Source organism: Rhinolophus sinicus, linkage group LG06 (genome assembly GCF_036562045.2).
Source record: "Rhinolophus sinicus isolate RSC01 linkage group LG06, ASM3656204v1, whole genome shotgun sequence".
In the NCBI taxonomy this organism is placed as follows: domain Eukaryota; kingdom Metazoa; phylum Chordata; class Mammalia; order Chiroptera; family Rhinolophidae; genus Rhinolophus; species Rhinolophus sinicus.
Window position 1 is genome coordinate 82,497,170 of NC_133756.1, and position 27,041 is coordinate 82,524,210.

Genomic DNA, 27,041 nt, shown 5'->3' on the forward strand with positions numbered 1-27,041 from the left:
ACCCTTGGCTTTGACAGCCGCCGCCACAAGTCTTTCCGCCTCCCCAGCCTTCCTCGGAGCTGGGAGCTGGATTATGGTGGCCTGACCTGCAAACGCAGCCGCAGGAGCTCAGATCCCCTGCCTTTTCCTCCTACTGCCGACCTGCCAGGAGGACCGGGAAAGCAGCCACTGCCAACCTGCCATGCCCGCCCCTCTCAGCTGCCTGGGGGCTCCAAGCCGTCCTCTCCCAGACCTATGCTGAGGCTGAACGCCACTGGCCAGATGTAGCCAGGATCCATCTCCTCCCCTTTCTTTCTCTCTGCGGATTGCTCCTGACTGATACCCACAGCCTGAACCGGGGGCTGGCTCAAGGGCCTGCAAGCTCTGCAGCCCCGATGCCACACAGCTCTCTCTCCTGAGAAGCTACCACCAGCATCCAGAGTTGGGGGCAGGCAACAGGGACGGACGTGGGCCCCGAGTGAGTCCCGAGGGCCTGAAGGCCAGGGCCCACAATGGCCCAAGCTCTGCCCTGGCTCTTGCTATGGATGGGCTCGGCAGTGCTCCCTGCCCACTGCACCCAGCCTGGCATCAGGCTACCTCTGCGGAGCGGGCTTGGGGGGACCCCCCTGGGGCTGAGGCTTCCCCGGGACACTGACGAGGAGCTGGAGGAGCCTGGCCGGAGTGGAAGCTTTGTGGAGATGGTGGACAACCTGAGGGGCAAATCTGGTCAGGGCTACTACGTGGAGATGACCGTGGGCAGCCCCCCACAGACGGTAAGGTCGCCAGGCCAGCCCTACCCTCCTTCCTGCATGAGCAGAGGGGAGGCAGGCTGGGGATGCAGCGTGGTGGCCCCTGCTGAAGTGGCTGGATGCTGTGGGCAGGAGAGACTCACTCCAAACCTGTCCTCTGGGGTCCTATCGGTAGCAGTCATTCCCAAAGCTCCCCTTTCCTGCCTCCCTTTCCCTCACAGGCTTCCCAGTCTCCTTGGCCTGACTGCCTTCCCTTTACTCCCATTTTACATACACACCCTTCAGTAAGGGTTCAGGGCAAAAGAAACACTTCAGTGCAGGGATCCTGACCTGGGGAAGGGTCCAAGCCGCAAGGGACACTATGAACAGGTGTCAGCCTTGGCCCAGCCTGGATCTTGCAACCCCATCACTCCATATGTTGGTCAGCCAACCCTATCCCCTCCTCTGGTGTTCTGCAGTCAGGGTTTCCATCATCATTCCTGGCACCTTGACGACCAAGGTATCCTGGCATGAGTTGGATCAGGCCCTTTCTCCCACTGTCCGGGCTGCCACAGAGACAGCAAAGGAAGGTGTCTGAGCTTCTCTGACCTCCAGAAGCCCTGGACAGACTCTTGCCTTCCCCAACCCTTCCCTCCTCCTCCCCCATTCCCTTTTTGCATCTGCACTCCAGCCCCTCCTCCACCCCATGCTCCCAAGCCTCCAGAGCACAGGCCAGAGGGGGCTGATCTGAGCCTGGGGAAAGGACAAATCGCAGCAAAGGAGCCAGAGCCCCCTTCTAAGTATGAGACTCCTTCCATGAGCTGATAGGTACTGGGGAGGGGAACAGGGTGTGGAGGGAGGGGTGTGTGGGGGGAACATGGCAATGATGGTGAAAATACTACCAGTTCTCCCCATCCTTCCTGACAATCCTCCAGGTACCTCCAAGGTGGCTGGTGGAGGTTGCACCCTCTGCATCTCTGCGGGTGGGTGGGAGTGTGGGCATGAGCAGCCCTCCATGTGCTGCTGTGGCTGACCTCTGTGCACATTTGCCTCCTCTGTGGGTGAGTCTGGGCATAGGAGGCAGATGGCTCTGTGTGTGCTGGTGTGTGTCACCTTGAATCTGAGCCCGCATGTTTTTGTGAGCCAACCCCTCCCCTGGATCTGTGTGCAGGAGGCCTGTCCTTGGGAGGGTCTGTGAAGGTGGGAGTGTGTTTATGCGTAGCAGGAACAGCCATACTTCCCTGGACTTCTCAGACAGCTCTTACACTGGATCTGGGAGAAACGCAAGCTTCCACCTCCCAATTACCTGATGGAAGAAAGCCTTCCTAGGCCCATGCCACCCAGGCCCTCCTGCCTTCCGGCTGATCCAAGGTTCTGGGCTCCCCCTCTCAGCCCTCCTTTCTGCTGTGCACCACAACTTCGCCAGACTCTCCAGTCAGTTCTCACTGTGAGGATAGAGCCTGAATCCAGGCCCGCAGCTGCCTGGCCCACCAGGGTGGCAGGTATTGTCAGGGATCAGGGGTTGTGGAGCCCTGGTACCGTGATGTCCTGTGGAAACTGTGCGTAGACCCTGTGGCATGGGCACAGAACAGGGCTGTGGAGCCAACAAGGGCTTTGAGGTCAGACAGACCAGGCATTCCAGCTTTTCTTCTTCTCAGCTGTGTGGTCTTGGGCAAATGATAGAACCTTTCTGAGGCTATTGCCTCCCTTTAAAATATGGGTGAAGTGAGATCACCTTTGTTAGGTGATTTTGAGGGTTAAATGAGACTACCGTGTTTCCCCGAAAATAAGACCGGGTCTTATATTAATTTTTGCTCCAAAAGACACATTAGGGCTTATATTCAGGGGATGTCATCCTGAAAAATCATGCTAGGGCTTATTTTCCGGTTAGGTCTTATTTTCGGGGAAACACGGTATGTAGGTGAAAGCACTTAGAACAATGCACCTGTACACATAATAGACTTCTAATAAGTATGAAATCACTTTTTCCTAACTTGTCTGGCCACTTGTGCCTCTTCTGTACTATGCAATGAAGCATTAAAAACTTGGGTGTTCTGGGCCTCTGTGTTTTACATATGTAGAACTGGGGGACCAGTTACTGTACTTCACTGGACCCATGAGATAATGCCTACATCCCCCAGCCCAGAAATTAGGAGAGAGTATTTGTCCAAGAAATGTCAGTTCCTTCCCGTTCCTTCCTAGAAGGGGAAAGTGGACTTAAAATTCAACACCAGCCCCAGAAGCCAGTGCTGGGGAGACCACAGTCTGAAGGACTGTGGCTTGCCCTACAACTTCAAACTTGAACCAACGCCAGCCAGTGTCTGCTCTACAGTGACTTTGATTCTCTCCCTGGCAGTCTGCAGGAGGGATGCCCTTTCACCTTGCCTGGTGGGCTGTTGTAAGCACCATATAAGAATGCTGATGGCAGAGTACTCTGAACAATTAAAAGTGAGCACTTTCTATGTGCCATGCAATTAATTGCTGGGTTTGGGGGCTGATGCACAAAGAGATGGAACTTACATTTCTGCCCATAAAGAGTTTAGTGTGCAAGTAAAAGTGCAAGTGCTGATACAAGGTAATCCAGAGCAGTGGTACTCAAAGTGAGATCCCCAGACCCTTGTCATTGGAACCCGTTAGAAATGTAAATTCTCTGGCCCAACCCCAGACCTACTGAGTTGGAATCTCAGGGGCTGTATCTCAAGTTTGAGAAGCACTGATCTACAGTAGTACAAGGAATGAGAGCTGCACGTGTTCAGGAGGAGGCTAAATCAGGGAAGGCTTCACGGAGGTGTGTGAGCATGGTCTTGAGGGATGGCGAGGAGGAGGGAGTCCATTCCTAATGGGGAAATGGCACTTGTTTCACCAAACTTTAATTGCACTTTACTTGTATGTCCACTTCTTTCCTCCCTTAGACCGGGTCCCTTAGAACGGGAGAGGTCACAATGAATGGAGGAATGAGTCATGTGTATTTGGGCTTAGGCATATTTATTCAATGAGAAACCCAGTCCAGTGAATGTTACAGCTTTAGATAAATAAGATAGAGCCAAATTGCCAAAAGCCTTAAATGTCAAGCTATAAGATTTGGACTTTATTCTGCAGATATAAGGGGAAAACTGAATTTATTTGTGCAGGAGAATGGCATAAGAAAAGCAATCTTTTAGGAAGAGACATCTGAATTTTAGAAAGAACTGAGCCCACCAGGCAAGGTGAAATACAGAACTGAGAGGTACAGAGGCAGGAGGTTCTGTCACATGGTCCCAGGGTGAGGCCCTATGACAAGGACGGCATGAGGCTGTGATAAGATGAAGAGGAAAGGGAAGACCAGGATGCAAGGAACAGTACAAGGCAGATGGACAGGACTTGGTGACATTGGTGTGAAGGGTGAAGAAGAAGGTGTCAAAGATGATTTTGAGATTTTGATCTGGGGTGAATTGGAGGAGAACAAGACTATTTAGTGGAATAGGCAAGTTGGCAGGAGGGGATAGCTCAGCAGTACTTGTATAAAATATATACTTGTATCTATGGTTGCGGTCTATGTAAAGTTTTTAAAATATAGTATACATAATTTTGTTCTTTACAGTATATACATGTATGTAGATACACACACATAACGTGTTTCCCCGAAAATAAGACCTAGCCGGACAATCAGCTCCAATGCGTCTTTTGGAGCAAAAATTAATATAAGACCCGGTATTATATTATATTATATTATATCATATTATATCATATTATATAAGACCAGGTATTATATTATGTTATATTATATTATATTATATTGTATTATATTATATTACCGGGTCTTATATTAAAATAAGACTGGGTATTATATTATATTATGCCCGGTATATATTATATTATATTATTATATTATATTATATTATATTATATTATATTATATTATATTATATTATATTATATTATATTAATAACCCGGTCTTATATTATAGTAAAATAAGACTGGGTCTTATATTAATTTTTGCTCCAAAAGATGCATTAGAGCTGATTGTCCGGCTAGGTCTTATTTTCAGGGAAACACAGTATCTATACATATATATGCGTATATATAGATAGATAGATAGATAGATAGATAGATAGATAGATAAATAGATAGATATAGATATAGATATAGATATAGATATAGATATAGATATAGATATAGATATAGATATAGATATAGATATAGATATAGATATAGATATAGATATAGATATACTGGAGGTGCCAAAAAAATGTACACATTTTAAAAGTTGTTATCTATGTATTGCTTTTCAAAGTCGAATTGAATCAAAATGGCAATGTGTAGTATGACGTTCGCTCAAAAGTTGGCGTTAATCAAATGAATGCTAGCATCATTCATTGTACGTGCACTTACACGGTGGAAAGTTCATGAACTTAATTGTCCAACCTTTTCGTATTACAATTTTAATACAATATTTTCCTTTCTTAAAATGTGTATACATTTTTTTGGCACCCTCTGTGTGTGTGTGAGTGTGTGTGTGTGTGTGAGTGTGTGTGTCATAGATACTATCCCCCATGCCTCTCTCTCTCTATATATATATATATATTCTTATCATTCACAGTTTCTAGCAGAAGAAATAGAAACTGAAATGGTAAGCAGTTGGCAAGGTGGCAGGCCCTGTGTCACCATTGTTCTTCCTGCTATACCATGACACCTATTTGTGTGGCTTGTGGAAGAAGAGTTTATCATGAACACCCCTCTTCCATTCTCCCATGACGCCTTCTCATATCTCCCTTACCACACTTATCCATATGTATTATAAACGTTTTTGTGTGTTTCCCTGATAAAAAGTCTAGCTCTTGAGAACAATGTCTTTAAAATTTTTTTTGTTTTCCGTCAGTGTCTTATTTCTCCTTATCTAATATCTATGACAACACTAGGCTCAGAACATGCACCTAAAAAATGTCGAGTGAATGAATAAATAAACTGTAAGACATTTAAATAGAACTGTTGTTGGGCAATTGTAAGTACAGAACTGGAGCTGTTGGTGAAAGTATTTTTATTCTTATTCCTTAAATAAAAGCATGTTATCTCATTGTAATGGTATGAGCATCACTATCCAAATACAGGATAATAATTTAATTGTTAGGATTGAAATCTGGTGATAGTCGATTCAGTTTAACAAATATTTGCTGAACACCTATTGTGTGCGGAAGAGAAAAACAATGTCATAGTAATCTTAGCACTTGGAGAGTTCTCTATATGGTGTGAGACACAGACATATAAACACCTAAATAACATACAAGGTCAAATGCATTCGGTACAAATAGAAGAATGGTGAGTCTTGGAAGTACAGAGAAAGAAGTGGTTACTTCTGATAGGGCGTTAGGAAAGGCTTGCTTGAAAGGGTAGCATTTGCATATGGCCTAGAAAGAGGAGAAAGCTTTGCTATTTGGAGAGAGGTGGGGAGGAAGACTTCATGAAGAGAGGCATGAGCTATGCTAAGAAGCTGGAAGATGTGGTCTGGATGTGAGGCTGGGTGGAGTTTGGGTTTTATTCTAGAGGCAGCAGAGAGTCCTTGTAAATATATGAGAAAGAGAATGATCTAGTGTGTTTTGGGATCTAGGAAAACAACGTCAGTGTGGAGGATAACTTGGATAGTCTAGAGCATGAGAGGAGGATGTCAGTTAAGATACGAAGAGCCTGAAAGAGGACGGTGGCAGTGAGGACGGAAAGGACAGGTCCTTAGAGACCAGCATTCACATGTTGGTTGACCCAGGCGGTCTCTGCCCTTGGTGAGGGAAAGGGAAAAGAAGATGGTTCCCTCCTTTCAACCTCTCTAACTGTGTTTGTGTCAAGGAACACAGCAAAAGTAGCAAGCTTTTAAAGCACAATACAATTTACCAAAATTCCATGTGTATTATTCTGCTTTAATTACAAGGGATAGGTATTAGCATGCCCATTTCAGGGATGAGGAAATTGAGGCTCAGGGATTAAGTGGTTTGCCCAAAGTTACTCAGCTAAGGAAGAACAAAGCTGGGGTTCAAATCCAGGTCTTTGGATTCCACGTTCAAGTGCAAGTCCAAATACTGGGTTCTTTCCAGTGTTCTACAGTCTGGGACATGTTGATTGACCTTGAGATGCCATTGGACCATTCTTGTGGATGGATCCAGCAACCACCTGTGACTAGGAATCTAGAAACCAGGAGAGAAGTTATAACTGGAAAGATAGGCCCAGAGTCACCTGCAGAGGTGGTTGTGGAAGCCAACTTAGCAAATGAATTACTCTTGGAGAGAATGGAGAGAAAAAAAGGAAAACAATTAGAGAAAGCATATTGTATGTAGACTAGGGATCAAGGAAACAAGAGGAAAGAACCAGAGAAGTAGAAAACAATGAGGGTTCAGGGTCTCAGAAACCAAGAAGGGCCAAGTGGTTTTCCTCTCCCATGCCTAGAATGTTTTTCAAAACTGTGGTTTGTACAATTCTGTAAAGGAACCACAAGGGTGAGGGAGAAGGGAAGGAGAAAGGTAAACAGGCAAGACTCTGTACCGTCCACCCTTCCTATCACCAAGCACCCCCCACTTCTACCTGCCCCCAAATCTCCCAGCCCTCCCAGAATAGCTCATCTTTTATTGTTTTTACACAGTGGAATTCCAGGCTATATTTCTTTTCTTTCTTCCTTCCTTCCTTCCTTCCTTCCTTCCTTCCTTCCTTCCTTCCTTCCTTCCTTCCTTCCTTCCTTCCTTCCCTCCCTCCCTCCCTCCCTCCCTCCCTTTCTTTTTTTTGTGTTAAGAGTTCTGGTACTAAAAAGGTTGAAAATTGAACCCAAAGACCTACCCTCCAAATCAGACAAAGCCGGTGGATCCCAGTTCCACATTTGTCATCCGGTCTCTGAGACAACTGGCTGGCCTGGGATTGGGCTTCAGGTTGCACATTGGCGCTTGCTAGGACCTTCATGCTGTCACACACTTCTCTGCTTCCTCAGGTCAGGAAAGAAAGAGTTCAGCTGGGATTAGAGGCAATGAGAAAGCCCTCTCACTAAGGTTGAAGGTCAGGAACCCTTCTCCTGTATCTCTAATAAAGAACTAAGCAGAAAATTCTGGTTGGAAATCCAGGAAGAGAAACATCTCCCAGGGAGAACCCCCTACCTGAAAACTAACATCTCCGTCTGCTGGGAGCCATCTTTCGTGGGGGCCTGGGCAGTAGAGAGGTCTGGGTAGGAGCCAGACCATTTCCCCTGTCCTAGAGCTGCCTGGAGCTTCCCCTGGTAACATGGGCCCAGCGAGCCGGGAAGCACCCTTCACTGATGCTCGTCTGCCACATCCTCAGGTGCTGTGGCCAGTGGGTCCTGCACGCTCTGAGGAGAACGATGAACCAGTAGTCCTAGGGGCTGAGTGGGGCAGCCGGACTCCTAGGTCTTTTTTCTCACAGATTCTGACAAAGCCCAGAGCAAACTGGCTGAGCTCCCTGCCTCTCCCACCCCAGCCAATCCTTTCACCAGACCTTCTGAAATGTTACGGCCTACGGCTGGCTATCCTGTCACCTACCCACTGTGATGCCACTGTGCCCAGGCTGTCTGTCTTCCTGATTGGCCTCTTGGTGTCAGTGAACCTCACCAATTATTCTTTTCCAGTGCTTGTGCAGTCTTTTCCAAGGAGCACAAAAAGTGAAACCTGGTATCTCCCAATGGCTCGAGCAAACAAGCCTACGTGCTGAGCACGACCCGGTGCCATGGGAGAAAGTGGGCTTATGCCATAGGTCAGCTTCATTTTCAACTGAGGACAGACCTAGAGTAGATTAAAGCCACTGTCACCTGCGGGTGGGACATGGTTAGACATCAGGCAGGACTTACTGTCTGAGAAGGAAACGCAGGCACTTAGCAGCAGTGATACTGCACAGACTGGGGGTTTTCCACGTGGGTTCTGTGGAGGCTGAAGGTGCTAAAGAGATGCCCCAAGAACCATCGTGGGGACAAGACAGACACAGAGGAAGTGAAACCTCTCCTTCAAACAGAACATCTCTGCTTTTTCTCTCTTTGGGACACTGGGATCCTGCATGACACTGGGAAAGGGTTCTGCTGCTTAAAATTTTTTTTTGAAAAATTATTTTATTAGACCTGATCATTAAGAACAGACATGTGTATTTTTTGATCATTCATATCCAGCATCTCATTTGAATCGGAAGCACTGATAAATGTTAATTGAGCTGGATTTGAGGCTGGGGGAAATGGAGCGTCCTAAATCTAAAGGAGGAAGGGTGCACAAAACAAGGTTTGGTATAACCCAGCCACCGTGGGATTCCTTAAAAAACAACAACAACAAAAACCCAGCCCAAGGTGGGGAACCTGGCAGCCTGCTTGCTCCCAGGTATTGATTGCCAGCTGCATCCTGGAGATCTAAGTGGAAGGCGGGGGGTATGTCTGGGGAAAGGAGTCCATTTCCATTGGGTCAGCTGATTCAGTCAAGGTGGGAGGAACCTGGACAGCTGCCAACCACTGGACTCAGTTTGAGGCAGGAGCTATGTGCCCTGCTGGCCCTCAGCACCCATAGCTGCTGACATTAGGCATCGCATGTCCTTCCTTGCCCCCTTCTCTCAGCTTTGGTCAAGTTCAGGTCTGGGAACATCCACTTAGAAAAGCAGGTGAAGCTGGATCAGAAGGCTCTGGGAGCAAGGAGGCCTGATGTCACTGTAACTGCTCTAAGCACCTGCGTGTATTCAGTCAACTTGTGTGTGTAAGATGGGTGTGGGGACAGAGCCAGGAGTGCAGTATCCAGGCTCTCGGCCTCACGTGGAAAGGTGCTGGCTCAGGTAGTAAATGGCCATCAACTGTGATTGGGTGGCCATCAGCTGTGGCTAGTTGTAACCAGTGAGCCATTGGCCACTAATATAACTGCCGCTGCTAAGCTAGCACAGGGTGGTGTAGTGTGGTGGTGTAGTGGCGTGGTGTGGCAGAGAGGTGGATTGCAGTTAGCAAGTTAGGTTGGTTGGCAGAGACAAGCGGACGGCAGGTTGTGGATCATGTGGCTCCTGCCTCCTGTGTCTCCAACCCAGCCGCCAGTGAGACTATAGTGGTATGACTCCCCTACCTATGGCTCCGTGGGTGTTCCTTTTTGGCCTCACCATGTCCTGGGTTCTTATGTGGGGAGCAGGACCAGAGACCCCACATGACACCCTGCATGACAGTGGGTGTCAGTTGTCATTGTCGCCATGCACAATACCAGACTGAAAATCACCCCTTCAAAGACCCTGGGGCTGAAAATTAATGGCAAGGGTCCAGAGTGTCACAAAGAACGGCAGGAAATCAGGTGATTACTGTTAGTTGAAAAATATCATTATGGGGCACCTCCTGAGGGCCAGGTGAGAATTTATTAACACGGATACAGATGTGCTCCCACTCTTGTGGAGCTCACAGTGTGTGGGACACACAGGCATTAGATACATTATCAAAAGTTTGATGAGTGATATACAAAGAAGCACAGGTGTTATTGAGGATCTGTAAGAGGAGGAATCTAATCTTGGCTGAGAGCATCAAGGCAAGACCTTTGGGGTGTATAAGCTGTGACTTGAAAGTTGAACAGAAGTTAGACAAAATAGGAAGAGCACATTTCAGGCAAAGAAAACAGCATATGCAAAGGTACACAGGTGAAACATCATTGTGCTATGAGAAACTTCACGAGAAGCTTGTGACAAAGGGGCAAAGTGACAAGAGATGTTCAGTGGAGTTGACCTGGCTAGATGTCTGCAAGGTCAAGGATCCCGGGATTTAATTCAGATAGTTTTGTATCAGTTATCTGATGCTGTATAACAAATTACTCCAAAACTTGGTGGCTAAAGAAAAGAGCCATTTTTTCTCTTGAGATTCTGTGGGTTGGTTTGTGGTTCTATACAAGTCTTTCCTGGCCTCACTCATGTGGCTGCCTTCAGTTGGTGGGTCAGCTGGGGGCCAAACCAAGCCAGGCCTGCTTGCCCTCTTTTCCCATGACGTCTTTCATCCTCAAGGAGGAAAGACTGAGCTTCTTCACATACAATTTCAGGGCAGCATTCCAACAGGGCAATCCCCAAATGGACAAGCACTTATCAAACCTTCTTTACTTATGTCCCACTGGCCAAAGCACGTCAAGTGGCCAAGCCCAGAGTCAGTGTAAGAGGGGATGACATAAGGGCATGGATACAGGGGATGTGATTCATTAGTGTAACAACCTTCCATATACTTCCTTTCCAAATGAGAGAGATAGGAAGGTCAAGGAGATAAAAGAGCAGACTTGGGCTTAGTCAGAACCAATGGATCCTTGTCCTGGCTTTGTGGCTTACTGTGTAAGATGGCTCACGTTGCTTACTCTAGGTCTCAGTTCCCTCCTCAGTAAAACGGAAGAAAGGCGTCTATATCTCAGCTTAGCTAAAACATTTGTTATACATATATGTAAGAGCTCTTCTCTCATCAACTCTGAGGCCCACACAGAAGGAAATAGACTAGGAAAATTAGAAGTAGAAAGAATTAGAGTGAAAGTCCTTTCCCCAGAGGCTTGCAAAACTGGTAAGACTCTGGCATAGACTACCAAGACAGGCTGTAGATCTTAATAACTAGAGATCTTTCAGAACTGGAAAGAGCCCCATCTCTCCAGGTGAATGGACAGATGACTCCTGAAGGCCCTTTTTGTCCTGAAGTGTCTGAGCTATCACTGTCTACTAGTAGAGCTAAGATTTAGGGAACACAGTTTACCCTAAACTCACCAGTTCCATACCTATCTCCTCAGCCAAGATCTAATCTGAAGACTCTAGAGCCTTGTCTGCAGGATGAAAGGGCAGGTGTGCCTCTCCCAGTGGGGTTTGTTAGCACTTACCATGAAGCTGCCTTCCCTCAGAGGCCCCAGGGGCACATTTGTTTGTTAAGTGATTGCACTGACCTAGGCCTGACCCACAGGCTTCGGTCCCCTGGGCATCTAAGGGTTATAGCTACAGAGACTCCTGAGTTGGCAGAGCCCCAAGGGAAGGGGGAAAAGTAAGATGGCTCCAGGACTCCAGGCTGCCTGAAGACTTACATCCTGTGTCAAACCAGGGAGCCTGGAGAGAGGAAGGCAGGTCTAAGATAGAGCCACACTTACAACCTAAAGCTCCCAGCTCAGGAGTCATTAAGGGATCCCTTCCTCACCTACCCAAAGTATAGGGTAGATTAGCTCTTTCCCGCTTTCTTTCCTTTAACTATCCATTAGTTCGAGAAAGATTTATTGCCAGGCACTGTGATATCCGCTAGGAACACAATAGGAATTTTTAAAAAAATTAGATACAAGGGAATGTAAGAGTAAATGTGAAATTAGAGTGGCACGTTTTATGGAAGCATTTTAGCAAGAGAATATGACCTGGTGTTTCTCCCTTGGGAAGTCTCTTTTGAGCTCAGACTGAAGGATGCTAGATGAGTAGACAAAACTGCAGGTGGAATAAAGGATGGTCTAGCAGAATAAATGGCCTGTTCAACAACAGCCTTTGGGTGGAGGGACCATGGCTGGTTTGAGAACCTGAAACAAGGCCAGTGTGGCCAGTAGGCAGAGGGCTTGGGGGAGTATGGGACAAGCCAGGCTGGATATGGAGGCTGGGCTGGACCATGAAGGGCCCTGTAGAAAATGTAAACACTTTAAGTTTTTATTTTCATAGCAAAGGGAAACCATTGACATAGGAGAGGGTTAATATGGTCAAATTTGCACTTTGAAAAAAAATCACTCTAGCCACAGTGCAGAAACAGGTTGGAGAGGTAACGGGTGGTGGCTATGCCATGACCACTTGAGAAGTTATTGTCATATTCCAGGATGAAATCACGATAGCTTAGCCTAGGGGTGGCAGGGGAGATGGCAAGAATGAACACATTCGAGAGACTTTTAAGACTGTTAATTGAACAGGACCTGTTGAGGCGTTGGATAGAAATGTGAAGAAGAGGAAGGATGCGTTTGAAGTTGCTGACTGATGGAGCAGGTGGATGATGATGCCATTCACTAATACAGGGAACACTGGGGAAAGAACGATGTGCAGGACTGTGTGAGGTCAGCTTGGGACATCCTGAACTTGGGGCATCACTGACGTGGTTCCTATGTGCTTCTGGAGCTCAAAGGAGGGGAAGGAGCTAGAGCTATAAGCTTAGGAGTCGTCAGCATACAGGTGGTAACTGCAGCTACAGCCGTGGGTGAGACGGTTAAGGGAGACAGTCCAGCAGGAGACGAAGAGGGCCAAATCCAAGGCTTGAGAAGTGAGCCTGCAAAGTAGACAGAGAAGATATGGTCAGAGAGGTGGGAGGATGACCACGGGGTAGGATGCAGGGAAGAGTGTTTCAAAGAGGGAGGGGTCAGCAGTGTTGAATGCTCTGGAGAAGTCAAGCAAAATGAGGCCTGATTTGAGAAATGTCTTTTGTATTTGGTGACATGAAATCATTGGTAACTGTAGTAGGGCTGTTTTATAGTGGAGGGAGAAATAGAGGCGAAGCTCAGTTGTAGAATGGGTTGAGGCGTGACTGGGACAGCTTGGCTGAGACCTTGGTTGTGAAGGGAGAGAAGGTAGTTGGAGGCGGATGTGAGATTACAAAAATTTTTTTAAATGAATAAACTCAAGCATTTGTAAATGCCAATAGGAAGAATCAGATTTCAGGGTGGGAGTTGGGTTGGGGGAAACATCATGGTGGTTGAAGGACTTGAGGGACAGGGATAATTAATAGGGTGGGGTGCCTGAGAAGGGAGGAAGGAATTGGCTCCCAAGCCTAGATGGCAGTCTGCTCTGGAGCCAGCCGGAGGGACAGCTGACAGAAAGGAGAGGTCTGCGTAGCTGCAGGCAGGTTGCAATGGCTGGTTGTGGGAGATGAGGAAGGTCCCATCTAATGGCCTCTGTCGGGTGAGGTAAGAGGTTAGGGTGTCTGCTTAGAAAGTGAGGCAGCATGGAAACTTTCCACCACTATTTTCCTTTTTCCAGCTGCCCTCAACTGCCGTTTCAAGGTGAGTGTAGTTGCTCTGTTGACAAAGGCCCCTGCCCTGTAGGAGGCCTCTGCGGAGGCCCCCCAGGGGGCTCACACTAGAAATGTTGAAGGACAGGACCAGAAATCATTTCTCTCAGAAGCAGGATCGCACTGCAAAGGGCAGACAGGCAGTCGGACATTTGCTCAGGAGGAAATCGTAACTGCTTATTTTAATTTCACGTTTCCTTGTGAGAGTGGAAAAGGGGAGGCAGGGAGGGCAGTAGTGGCCTGAATTCCTGTTAGGGGCTGAGTGGGCAGGGAGTGGAGGGGGTCATTCCTCCCTGGGCTTGACCCCCTTTTTGAGGTGAAAGGGGCGACCTTCCTCAGACAAGGAGACAGGCTGAGAATGGAAGGGCAGCGAGAGTACTAACTGGGCCTCCTGGCTGGGGAGGGACTGGCCTGCAGAGAGAGTCTCTCTGTTTACAGGAGAGGGGAGGAGTGGGGACGAGGAGGGGCCTACAACAGCTGGGACTTAGAGCCCCCGGATAAAAGCTCAATTCCAGTGTGAAAAGTGGTCATATTTTCCTAGAGCCGGCCAGGCACACATTCCAGGCAGTTCTCCCTTGCACAGCCATGGGGACCAAGGCTGCGAAGGAGACCCTCTTTCCTTGGGGTCCTGTGATAGCAGGGACCCCTGCCTATAAGAGTCCAACCTGGTGTTGGGAGCAGAGTCCTGGCATGTGGTGGGGGGGATCCTGGGGAGTGGGTGGGTGAAGGAGCCTTTTTAATAATTAACCTGGTTGATTGAAATCTGAACTGCTGTGCCTCCAGCTTTATTTATTCTCTCTGAAAACATAGCATCTGGAGCTGGTGGCTGCTCAGTGACCAGGGAGAAGAACAGGGAAGAGTCCAAGAAGAGGGCACGGAGGGAAATGGGAATCAGGCCAGGAGTGGGGTCCAGGAAAGAGGACAGAGGCAGGGTCAGAGAGCGATGTGACAGTGAAGAGGTGTCTTGGGGGACACGGGGAGGCCAGGAAGCCTGAGCAGGTGTTGGGGGAGGTGCGGTCAGCAGTGCCACAGAGGACCACTGAGAGCAGGAAGAAGCTGGCAGAGAGGAGGAAATTGGAGCCCACAGAAGCATGGTGACCTGCCCAAGGTGACAAGTTCAGAGCTGGACCAAAACTGAGGTCAGCTGATTTGACTGCACCAAGGAGAGAAGATACAGAAGTGAGCAGGAAGAAGCTGAGGCTGGTGGACATGGCAAGATTGCAAGACTCACTTTCCAGATGACTGTGCTTCTGAGGACAGGGCTTTCCCTCTTTTTGCCTGTCAGGACGTAGTAGACATTCAAAAAATGGCTCTGGACCGACTGAGGGAAAGGTCAGGCCATCAAAGGAGGAAGGAGCGACAAGCAGAAGGGGTGCTAGAAGGAGCTGCACAGATGCTAGGAGGAACACCGAAAAGATACCTGTCCATCTTCATTTAGCCGAAACCAGGGCCTGATGAGATGGGACAACAGATGGGGCCCCTGGCTCCCCACCGTTTCTTACAGGAGGACTCAGACAGGTCTATGTCACCTCTGAGACAGAAGGGGAGTCCTTCATGAGGAGCCACATTCTGGCAGGCAGGGTCAGACACATGTGGGTACCAACATGCCCTTATGGTCCCCCACGACTCCCCTGGCCAGTGCCAGCTCCTAGAATAGCTCCTCTCTGGGGGGACAAGCCAGGCTGCCTGCTGAGTGATGTACTTCCTAGGAGAACGAGAAAAGGAGGGGAAAGGGCAAGCTCTGAAGACAGAATCAGCCAGGTACACAAGGTAAGTTAAGGGCAATCTCAGGGGAGAGAGAGAGCTGGGAATGGAGATGACACACACACCACACACACCCACACACACAGATAATGTGGCTTGGATGACATAGAAAATGCTATGATTCTACAGAGAAGACAGAGGCAGACACAGATTTCTGAGGCCACGCTGAGGATGCCATAGGACTGCATGTTCTGTCTGCAATCGTGGTACTGGACGGGTCTGTCCAGTCCTGCCTCATGGAAGCTTCGCCCTGGACATTCCAGAGGGAGACTGTGGCTGGTGGGATGAAGGGCACTGAGGTGGTGGCTCCAGAGCCGCCTGCTGGTAACATCTTTCTCTCCCCTTTCTCTGACAGCTCAACATCCTGGTGGACACAGGGAGCAGCAACTTTGCAGTGGGGGCTGCCCCCCACCCTTTCCTGCATCGCTACTACCAGAGGCAGCTGTGAGTCCTGGGGAGAGCTGAAGGGAAGAACCCTTCCCAAGTGTTCAGACAGAGAGAGGGCTGGAGAGAGAAAGACTAGCTCCTCAGATACTTTCTTCCTGCAGGGACAGAGGAAGGGAAAGGAAGGCAATAGTGACCAGAAAAGAAGAGTGGGGTGGGGGTGGATTTGAGGTGTACTATGGGAAAGGGTAAGCTGAGGGGCAGCCCGGAAGTTCTCCAGTACTGAGACCAGGCAGCTTCCTGCGGGAGGGAAGGCAGGAAGGAGAGCAGCCCCAAAGTTCTCAAACCATCTCAGGGGTCTCCTTCTCTCTTCCTGAATGGGGAGGCAGAGGGACTTCTTCCCACATCCCCTCAGTGGCTCTGTTTTCTGGAAACACCAACTAAGCCGAGGCTGAGCAGACTGCAATGACAGCTCGCTTTGCTGTGTTCTCACCCAGGGGCCGCTCTTGGTGGCTTTGCACAGTTCACGGAAGTGAAGAAAGAGCCTTCCATAAACCCCACTGCCTGGGCCAGTATCAGGGGCTGGAAGCTTCAATGTCTCCTCCCTGCACCACCCAGAGTTCCAGCAGCTGGACTTAGCTAACTGGTGGAAGGGAAAGTTGAAGTGGGTTTTCAAGGTAAGAGAGGCAGTGAGGGATGACCTGGGAGTCCCCTTAGCATAAAAGCAGGAAGTGGCGTGAGGACATCTCATCTCTGAGGCATCTCTTTGTGTGTGAAAACATGTGAGTAAGAGGCTTAAATCCTGTTCTTGGCAAAGCCACTTTCCCCGATTCCTGCCTTCTCAGGCTGCCTCCCCTTTAACTTCCCATCTGGAGGAAGCATTCAGGGAGTGGGGCCTGCTACGGTCAGTGAAACGGAATTCACGCTCAGTCCCTGTCCCAGTCCCGTCACTGTCCCCATTATACACACACAAGCTCTGAGTAAACCCAGGTCAGGGTGTCACACGTTGATAAGCATGTTTCACACAAGTGTGGTGTGTAATACCTACATGCTCTACTGAGATGCTTGCACAAATCCCTTCTCTGGAAGAATTTGTAGAGGTTCCACATTCACCCCGCCTGGCACTTTCTCTACCACTCAGCTGGTACCACTGCGTCCCAGGGCACCAAGAGAGTCAATGGCTCCTTTTCTCTGGGAGTTTGCTGGAGCCAGGGGTGGGGGTGGGGGGGAAGAGATGCCCACTTAGCTGTCCCTTCATCAGTAACAAGCACAATACACAAAGCGTAGGCTTGTTCTTCGTAGGGCCGGAGGTCAAGACCTTGGACTATGAGCTGTGGAGACAGGAGAGCGAGCCCCAGCAGTAGGTCGTCCCATCTGTTTGCAAGGTCACTTCACATTCTGTGCCAGGTGATTGATCTCCCTAAGTTCTGCTGAGCAGCCTGAAAGCATCTTCTTCATCAGGATGCCCCTGATAAGGCTAAGCTTTGAGAGTCACTGATGCTGGATCCCTATACCAGTTGTCATGGCTATGCATGCACAGATCTCTGCCTCCTTTTCCACAGGTCCAGCACGTACCGGGACCTCTGGAAGGGTGTGTATGTGCCCTACACTCAGGGCAAGTGGGAGGGGGAGCTGGGCACTGACCTAGTGAGCATCCCCCATGGCCCCAATGTCACTGTGCGTGCCAACATCGCTGCCATCACTGAATCAGACAAGTTCTTCATCAACGGCTCCAACTGGGAAGGCATCCTGGGGCTGGCCTATGCCGAGATCGCCAGGGTGAGTGGAACAAGTGTTATGCCTAGTGTCTGCATATTGCACACTGCACACCTCACAGGGACGGAGTTGGGGAAGGGGAGGGAACTAAGGGAGAGATACAAATCAGCTTCGGGGCATAGGGTGGCAGTCTGAACCATCCCAATAAAGGTCAAAACTATAGTGGGAGATGCTGTGATAGGTACAGGAATAGGTTGTGGTTTCTGACTCTAAGATCTTTAAGAATAAGCGGGCCCCATAAATCTGAAACAGGTTAGGCACTTGGGGATTGAAGCTCATGTAGATCTGTGGGCCCATCAGTACTTTCCTGTTTTCATTGCCAGTGTCTCCTGCTAACCCTCTCTCTGCCATATCTCAGTACCTCAAGATGGTCTTTGCCAAGGAACGTCCCCCAAGTCTGCTTTCGCCTTCCAGTGTAGGCAGGAAGCTGGCTTAAGTCCATTAGGGCCCTCTGTGTGATGATTCACTCCTTGTCTCTTTCTGTCACAGCCCGACGACTCCCTGGAGCCCTTCTTTGACTCCCTGGTAAAGCAGACCCACGTTCCCAACCTCTTTTCCCTGCAGCTCTGTGGCGCTGGCTTCCCCCTCAACCAGTCAGAAGTGCTGGCCTCAGTTGGAGGGAGCATGGTGAGTAGGTCCTAGGGGAGTGGAGGGCCTGGCACTGGGCGGAGACAAGGGTACCATCTGCCTCCCCTCCAGCCAAGGCTACAGCACAGTCTTGGGCTCCACTATTTAGAGTCTCTATATTCCCCACCCCCCACTTTTCTTTTTCCATCTTTTTCTTCCTTGCATTATTCCGGAAAGAATTCAAGGCACCTATAGTAACCTTGGAAAGGATCAGAGATGATTAGGAAAGTTTCAAAGGAAATGAAAATAAGACCTGTTATATTAAAATTATTCAGTCTGATGATCAGAAGGCAGAGGTATAAGGAGTTTAAAAGTCTATTTATTAATTTATTAGGGCAACTGGTGAATGGTTCTCCATCTCCAACAAGCAGGGAAAATAAAAATTTATAACAGAAGCAAATAATCATTCATTCAACATTTATTGTGCCAGTTTAGATTTAAATAACTTCACATCAAGGGCTGAGTGATTCTAAAACAAATAATTAAAACTCCTGGAAAGTCTCTTCCCCTGAACACATTCTTAATACATTTAAGAAACTGTAAGTCACTTGGGGTTTGATTTGATTAGATGCAGGAAGATGAGAAAGGTGACCTATAGGGAGCCTTGCCATCCCCAGAAATGACTGGTCCTATTGCTTGCTCTCCGGGTGACTTGCCGTCCTTCTGTGCTGGGACTCGGGTACCTGCCTCTTTTTCTCCCTAGATCATTGGGGGTATTGACCACTCGCTGTACACGGGCAGCCTCTGGTACACACCCATCCGTCGGGAGTGGTATTATGAGGTAATCATTGTGCGGGTGGAGATCAATGGACAGGATCTGAAAATGGACTGCAAGGAGGTAATAACACCAAGGGGGAACTAGGAGGGGTAAGCGGGGAGGCCGCACAGTGTGAGGTCAGACCCTGGGTTACGAGATTGGGAGGACAGGCAGAGGTGCAGGACCTGTTGCAAAGGCTGGGGGCTGAGGCTACAATAGTCAGGAGTGTAAGGGTCACACAGCAGGACCTGGGTTTTGGAGCTAGGGGCTTTCACAGGGACTGCATGATTTACGGTCTAGTCTGGACCCTAGTCACTGCCTCGCTTTATGGCCTTGGGCAAACTATTTGCAAGGCAGTGTGATATGATATAGTGTAAGAGTCAGGCTTTGGAGTCAGGTAGACCTGGTTTTCTAGCTCTGCCATGTACTAACTAACTTCTGCCCTTAGGCAAGTTACTATGTTGTGTTTCAATTTCCTCATCTGCAAAACAGGTAAAAATAGCTTTCCAAAGACTGTGGTGAAGATAAAGAAAATGCAGTTTTTATCCCAATGCCTGGCACATAGCAGTACCCAATAAATGGCAGCTAAGCCATTTGGGTCTTCCTTATCTAGATTCTTAATGTATGCTAAGTTAGAATAGATTTAAAACTGCTATACAGGATATTTTTATTTTCAAGATGTGGAGAATGTCTGCCCACCCAAGACAGAGTTAATATTACTAAATACTTCCTGTGTACCAGGCACCATTCTAAGCACTTCAAATGTATTAATTTATTTAATCCTTATAACTCTATGAGGTAGGTACTATTATCATTTTAAAGATGAGGAAACTGAGGCACCCAGGTTCAGTAACTTGCCCGATGATATACACCTAAGAAGTGGCAAAGCCAGGATGCCAACTCAGGCAAGACCCCCCAGTCAGACTCACCCTTCCGACTCTGGCCAGAGCTTGGCATCAGAAAAGGCTCCTGACGATTCTAACCCTCCCTTCTCCCTCTTAGTACAACTATGACAAGAGCATCGTGGACAGTGGCACCACCAACCTTCGTTTGCCCAAGAAAGTGTTTGAAGCTGCAGTCAAATCCATCAAGGCAGCCTCCTCGGTCAGTCGGGATAAGGACAGGGGTACAGAGATGACAGAGGCAGAGGAGTCCATGAGAGTCATATTCTTCAAAAAGAGCCAAAAAGTCTACCTTCAAACACTTCTACTTAGAGCTCTTTAAAACTGTTCTCTTTCATGGGCCTGTTTGCTCATCACATAACCCCCCGGTGTAAAGCTTTGGCCTCACTCTCCGGCTCTCGTCCTCTAATTCTTGGGTTTCAGTTCAGCTTTCCCCAGTTTGGATATACCAAGGAAAAGGAACTAAAAGGGCCCAGTAAATATTATCTGAAAATGGGAGACGCAAGATGGTGAAAAGAGGCTGCTTCCTCACTGTTTTCCCTTTCTTCCCAACAGACGGAGAAGTTCCCAGACGGTTTTTGGCTCGGGGAACAGCTGGTGTGCTGGCAAGCAGGCACCACCCCTTGGAACATTTTCCCAGTCATCTCACTCTACCTAATGGGTGAAGTCACCAATCAGTCCTTCCGCATCACCATCCTTCCACAGGTATGTCCCTAACCTGAGTCCGTGGGACCCCAGGGAAAGGACAAAGTACATATAGGACCGTCAGCAGACATGGCTTCCCAGAACTTGGAAGACAAAACAGCTAAGTGTCCAGTGGTAAAGAGCTCTTGGAAAAACCAACCCCTCAGAGTTCAGCGATGACAAAGGGAAGAGTGGCCTAGAAGGCAGAGGTGGGGTAAAGGATGGAGTGAGGAAGAGAGGAAGACATACTCTCACTCTTTGATTCCTTATCCTTAGCAATACCTGCGGCCAGTGGAAGACGTGGCCACGTCCCAAGACGACTGTTACAAGTTCGCCATCTCACAGTCATCCACAGGCACAGTCATGGGAGCTGTTATCATGGAGGGCTTCTACGTTGTCTTTGATCGGGCCCGCAAACGAATTGGCTTTGCTGTCAGTGCTTGCCATGGTGAGAGCGCCAGGGTGTGGGGTCAGTCTATCCATATTCTCCCTGTCCAGCAGTCAGGATACCTGGACCCGTCAGTCTGGGAGGTAGTGACAGTTGCCTCGAGCCAGTCAACATATTGTGCAAAAGCTAGTGTCAGTGCTTGTGCTTTTGTTGTATTGCCTGGCATAGTAACCCCTGCCTGGATCGGTAATCTTTGTTGGAGGCCCAGGGTGGCAAATGCTGTTTGGCACCTTGGGAAGCTCTAGATCCAAGGGCAGCAGGCTGAGCCTACAGTGACCCTGGCAGCTGCTGTATGGTGAGGTTGAATGCTACTTCAGAATGGCAGCAGGGTCTTGCAACTGGATTTCTGCAGTAGCAGGTGAGTTTACTGTGTATATATGGGGCTGGGTTTTTAGTCAACTCAGAACAACTGACTTTTAGGTATCATTCCTACTAGATACTAGGTATACAGGAAAAGGCTGCTGCTCCCAGTGAGCTGGGAAGACAGACATGTCTCCACCTAGCACTGGCTTTCTAAGCCTCCTCAGGGGCTAATTTCAAGGCCTATGAGGAAGTTCTTTGTTGTATAACACAAACTGCTTTTTCACAATGAGCCCTGCCCACTCACATCTGCCCTTTCTCCAGTGCACGATGAGTTCAGGACGGCAGCAGTGGAAGGCCCCTTTGTCACCCCGGACATGGAAGACTGTGGCTACAACATTCCACAGACAGATGAGTCAACTCTCATGACCATAGCCTATGTCATGGCGGCCATCTGCGCCCTCTTCATGCTGCCACTTTGCCTCATGGTGTGTCAGTGGCGCTGCCTCCGCTGTCTGCGCCATCAGCACGATGACTTTGCTGATGACATCTCCCTGCTGAAGTGAGGAGGCCTATGGGGAGAACTGAGATTCCCTTGGACCACGCTGGGTGCTTCTTTGGTCACAAGGAGACATGGATGGCACCTGTGGCCAGAGCACCTCAGGACCCTCACCCACCCACCACATGCCTCTGCCTTGACAGAAAAGTAAAATCTGGCAAGGTGGGTTACAGGGATTGCACCCGTAGGAAACAGGAGAGGGAAGAAAGACACGCTCTGGTGGTGGGAATACTCTTGGTCGCCTCAAACTAGAGCTGGGAAATTCTGCTGCTTGAAACTTCAGCCCTGAACCTTTGCCCACCATCCCTCTCAATTCTCCAACCCAAAGTATTCTTCTTTTCTGAGTTCCCGAAGTACTGGCACCACACCCAGGTTACCCCAGTGGTGTGTGTCTGCAGTACCCCGGCAGAGAGAGGGCCCATCTTGTTCCCTGCTGGCCAAAGGCACTTTGCTATTGGCTTTAGAGATAGGAACTGTATCAACAAGTCTAACAGTGGTACACAGGTTGCCTCTTGAATTAAACAGAAAATAATCACACTGAATATTTGTACAAATGGGGGCAGTTGGAAGAGGAGGGGGAGAGGGAGTACAAAGCCAGGCAACAGTGGGGATTAAAGCTAGAAAAGGCAGAAACATGACCACTCGCCAGTCCCAGTTTTAGACTTCATCTCCAACACAGAATCCGTCTGGTAAGATGGGTGTTACTTCCCAATGTTTCTTTCCCTGAGGTTGGAGCCCAACCAAAAGTGAGATGGGAAGAAGGGCTTATTTAGCCAAAACGCTCTTTTTAGCTCTTAAATGTAAAGTGCCCACTAAGAAATTCGATCTAAAAAAATGAATTTCTACGTGATTAATTCCACTGGTCTCCACCTGAATGCTTTGCTCTACACATGCTAGGCAGCATTAAAATAACCCAACCCCCCAAGCCCCAGTTACCCTATGGGAAAGCAATTGGAATACAGGAAATAGAGCATGGCTGGGCTCCGTCTTCCTGCACATGTCTTCGCTCCCTCCCCCAAATCCCTAGTCCTCTGGAGCTCTGCAGCTGAGGTGCTAAGAATAGACAGAGGACCTCTCCTACCTAACTCCTGAAGATTCGTTCAACAGGTATAGGGGTGATGCTGTATACTCCTGCCTGGATTTCTTCTTGTTCAGCTGTTAAGTTGTAGTAAGATCTTTACATAACACAGAGCAGTTTCACTGCTTTCTCAGCCTCTCTAATGGCCCCTCCATTCATTTGGCTGAGGCACTCCACAGTGGCACAAGTATTATACCAAGAGTGTCAGGAACACAGGGCTTCCTGGTTCTAGCATCATCGCCTTCAGTATCAAGGCTGCCTGGAGAAAGGATGGCAGCCTCAGGGCTTCCTTACTTCCTTTACCGTAGGAGCCCCTCAGTGGAGGCCATCCTTTTGCCCTGTCCTGCTCTCTACTCCCCAATCCTAATTGTACTCGGGTACCCCAGGCTGGTTCTTGCGCTAGGTATTGGGGACCAAGTTCATTTCCAATCAGTTCTAACACAGTTGAGTATGACACCAGTGTTAGTGGGAAGAGCTCAATTTTCCTAGCATACCCACTGGATCCTCTTCCTATGTGGTCAACACACTGCTTCCAGGTATGGGACCTGCCAAGTGTGGAATTACCTGATGAGCGAGACGGAAATACTAGGAGGGCCTCTGGAGATCCTGGCCTCAGCCAGCTGCCCACAAGCCATAAACCAATAAAGCAAGAATACTGAGTCACAGGTTTTGATCTGGATTCTCTTCATTCCCCTGCACTTGGTGCTGCATTGGCTGACTGGGAACACCCCATAACCACAAAGACTGACAGGAAAACTGGAGACTGTCCACTTCCAGCTCGGAACTTTGTGTAAATAAACTTCCAGAATTGCTACCGTAAAATAAAAATGCCACATTCTGCTTTATAATTTCTATCCATGTTGTGGAAAACTGCCTTTTCCCCAGCAATTTCCAAGGCATAGAACCCAACCCCTTCATTAGTAAGTTCCAACGTCACCTTTTCTTTCAGGAGAAAATTTGTGCTTTACAGTTACTTCCTTTCTACCCTGAAACTATAAACACTAAGTGGGGGGGAAAAAAAAGAAAATCTTGACAAATGCTTCTTGCTTGTAAAAGTATGTATTCTATATCTCTATTTTTAAATTCTACTCCAGAAAAATGACTGTCCCACCTCTACTCACTGCATTAGGGGCCTTTCCCATTGGTCTGCATGGTTTTTACCACTGCAGGCCAGTGGGAAGAAGGAACAGGGAGAACAAAGGTAGCCAAAACTTCAGTACTGTTTTCTGATTTATCCTGAACAAGAAAGAGAAAAGAGCAACAATGAAGCCCCAGCTCCCAAGCACAACTCTCCAAAACACTGGTCCTCCTGCTATAGTTGGCTTTCAAGGGCTTTCACTAGGAAGCAGTTAAGCCCCCTACTTCCTCCCTTTTCACTCTACTTCTTTGGCTTCAAAGATTTGTGGAAAGTAAACAGAATATTCTTTATATTCATTTCTAATTTCTAAATTTTCAAGAGATACTGAAAAATATTGCAGGTGGCCCAAGGGCTGCTACAAAGTTGAGGGGAAATAAAATCTTAAGATTATAAGATAAAAAATGAATCTTCCCGCCCCCCAATAAAAAAACAAAGGAACTGGTCTTCCATTTTGCCACATTCCCTGATCGTGACAGCTACCAAACGGGAGACATTAATATTTCATTAACCAAAGAAAGTGAGTCATCTAATCTCTACAGAGGGGAGTGCACCGAGGCCATTTCAATCACCCTACAAAACGCCAAGGAGGTCCTTGGGAAACTCAGCTCTTACACAGATGCCAGTCAATAAACCGGGCAAGTAGGGCGAGACAGGAGAAAGAATATGTCCATGAGAGCTGACAGGCAAGGGTGAAAAACAAAGAAGGAAAAGAGGAACCAAAACAGAGAGGAGAGAATTTAGATGGATCTTAAAGGAAAAGTCTTTGCTACCCTGATATGTATTGCTAGTGCCAATAAGCATTTCCAGGTCCCAGAATGGGAAAAATTCAGCTGTTGGCAATATAATAATGTCCTTCCCCTGGAGCTAATTTTTAGAAATTTAACACTTAGTTTATACTTCTTTTATTCCAAAAAAGAAGGATGCTGAAGCCATTTCTGGTAGGAGTAAAGAGAAAAGGATAGGAAAAGACTCAAAGGCCTAATGGAGTCACAGCCTTCCCAGGTATAAACCTAAAAACTAGAAGTACTCAATAAGCAGAGGTGGAAAAATTATCTAATTCCAGACAGCTATCCATAGAACAAATGACTTATAAACCTGAAACCCAACCTCCCACCCTCACATCACTTTGGTCTCCATTTTTCCCAGGACAGGAAACGTCCCTCATAGCTTTCTTGCTTCAAAAATTAAAACCCAGCATCCCAAGATCATTCTAAAAGTAATTTTGCACAGACATCTCCTCACCCCCAGTGCCTGCCTGGGGCTCACCCAAGGTCACCAAACAACTTGGTTGTGAACCAGCTGCCTTAACCTTCAGGGGGGAGGAGGTCAGTTCGACTAGGAGACCAGAAGTGAAGGAGAAGAGATGAGGACTTCACAAGGTTGGGCAAGTCAGTGGTGGCACGGGATGGCTTGGTGCAGAGAAGACCTGTAGACTGTGCTAGTTTCTAAAGGGATGACTATCGAGGAAGTAGGGTGGACAGGGGTGTGGGGGAAACATGACCTGATTATGTTGTTATTCTTGGACTGTGAATTTTGCTGATGTAAAACAGAATATTCTGTAAACCTGAAGTCAATGTACAAATAAGAGCGTTAACACAGTAAAATAGTCAATGAAAAGTCAAACTATTAGGGCTACATTGTTTTTTTTCTCCTCAATCAGTCTCACTTTATCTATTTGGAGCAGAATCATCAGAATATCACTGAGGCTTCCAGAGGCTTTCAGTAAGCAAGGCATCTGGTTGGACCGCGGGTGAGCACCAGGGTTCAAATCTGCATACATGAGCCTTAAGGAAATGGACTAGCAGTTGAGCCAAATCAAAGCAGGATGGCCTTAGAGCAACAGCAGCTTCCTAGATAGTTTTTATATTGTATTTGAAAACAGCCCTAGGCAAGAACATCATAATTTCAACACTAAACTAAACATCTTAGCTACAATCTGCATTCCTCAACGGAACTGCAAGGTGAAGGGAACATTTCTGCATAATATACATACTTTCATTTACGAACATTTGAATACAGACTTTCTATACACACATTACCTATATAATAAAAATGTACACGGCATGAGTATATGTCACTGTATAAATATAGAGTTTTAGAAATGTTGAACCCGCGCTTCCTGTTCACATCAGTTTCTCCTCTTCTTCCTCCCCAGTCAGGTCCGTCATTTAAGAGTTGGACAAAAGGGACAAGTGTCATTTGTGTTGGTCTGGGCCCAGAATTTGATACACTAGAAAGAAAGAAAGACATACCTCAGGTTTATCTGGAAAGATGGACGAAGGAGGAGAGGGAGCGCCATTAAGGGTCACCAGGTCTAAGGGACGTTGGCTAAGTCAGAGAAGCTCTCACTGTGGGGAACTCGAAGGGCCATTTCCTTGGGCTCTTACCCCTCAAAAAATCTTCAGAGCAGGTAAGCCTGTTCTCACGGGAACACTAACAATCAGCTAATAGGATGTCAAGCTCTTTCTGTTGAACATCTAGCCTTGCTCTTTCTCATGCTCCGTTTAGGGTGAGATGAACCTCCATCTGGTAACACCCATACTCTCAAGTCTTAATCAGGATTTCCTCTTACCAAGAATTTAGATGTAAATTCAGTTTCTACCTCTTGGAAAAACAAAATGAACAAAATAAAATAGTAAACAAAGGAATCATTCCTGCTGCTACGAGACTTAAGTCTGCCTGGTAACATAATAAGAGATGGGACTAATTAGTCAGTTTGGGAAGATAATCTCTAACAGGCAGGCCTTCAAGCTATTCTGTTCATGGAATTACCAATCTCATATTTGGGTTCCCTACTCCATTCCTCTCACTTAAGCAAAGTCTCCTGACAATGTCATATTTGAAACAACAGTTAGATATGTGTACCTTATCGTCAGTTTTCCAAGAAAGTGCTCTAGTATGAATTGCTACAGTGTGAACTGCTTATCCAGTCCCTTAAAAGGAACAGAGTAAAAGGCGTGGGAGAGCCTAGCTGCCATC

The 27,041-nt window shown here is 47.7% G+C and overlaps 2 protein-coding genes across 11 annotated transcripts in view; one reads left to right on the forward strand and one right to left on the reverse strand.

The window, feature by feature from the left end:
- BACE1 (beta-secretase 1) lies at positions 1 to 23,589 on the forward strand. Of its 5 annotated transcripts, none has more exons than XM_074335442.1 (9): positions 6 to 752; positions 15,765 to 15,853; positions 17,356 to 17,572; positions 18,059 to 18,196; positions 18,900 to 18,977; positions 19,956 to 20,057; positions 20,411 to 20,560; positions 20,816 to 20,987; positions 21,612 to 23,589. In XM_074335442.1, exons 1-9 carry the CDS (start codon positions 492 to 494, stop codon positions 21,851 to 21,853), a joined length of 1,449 nt encoding a protein of 482 aa, XP_074191543.1. In that variant the 5' UTR covers positions 6 to 491; the 3' UTR covers positions 21,854 to 23,589. The 5 variants fall into 5 exon arrangements, with proteins under 5 accessions (XP_074191542.1, XP_019569183.2, XP_019569180.2 ...); XM_019713622.2 differs by having other exon boundaries at positions 7 to 752; positions 18,900 to 19,034; XM_074335441.1 differs by lacking the exon at positions 21,612 to 23,589 and having other exon boundaries at positions 1 to 752; positions 20,816 to 21,232.
- The window catches only part of RNF214 (ring finger protein 214), a 44,634-nt gene continuing 29,873 nt past the window's right edge, over positions 12,281 to 27,041 (reverse strand). For 5 of the 6 annotated variants that reach the window (XM_074335436.1, XM_074335435.1, XM_074335434.1 and 2 more), the window contains one exon: positions 18,599 to 26,292. In XM_074335436.1, coding sequence (XP_074191537.1) covers positions 26,227 to 26,292 — 66 coding nt within the window. In that variant the 3' untranslated portion in view covers positions 18,599 to 26,226. Of the gene's footprint in view, positions 12,908 to 18,598; positions 26,293 to 27,041 lie in introns of those variants that run through there. The other variant, XM_074335433.1, reaches the window with a different exon arrangement.

Coding starts and splice junctions, on each gene's coding strand:
- BACE1 (XM_019713621.2), top strand. CDS start 492: ATGGCCCAAGCTCTGCCCTGGCTCTTGCTATGGATGGGCTCGGCAGTG. Junction 18,197..18,899: donor CCTCAGTTGGAGGGAGCATG/GTGAGTAGGTCC, acceptor TTTTCTCCCTAG/ATCATTGGGGGTATTGACCA. Junction 20,058..20,410: donor CCATCAAGGCAGCCTCCTCG/GTCAGTCGGGAT, acceptor TCTTCCCAACAG/ACGGAGAAGTTCCCAGACGG.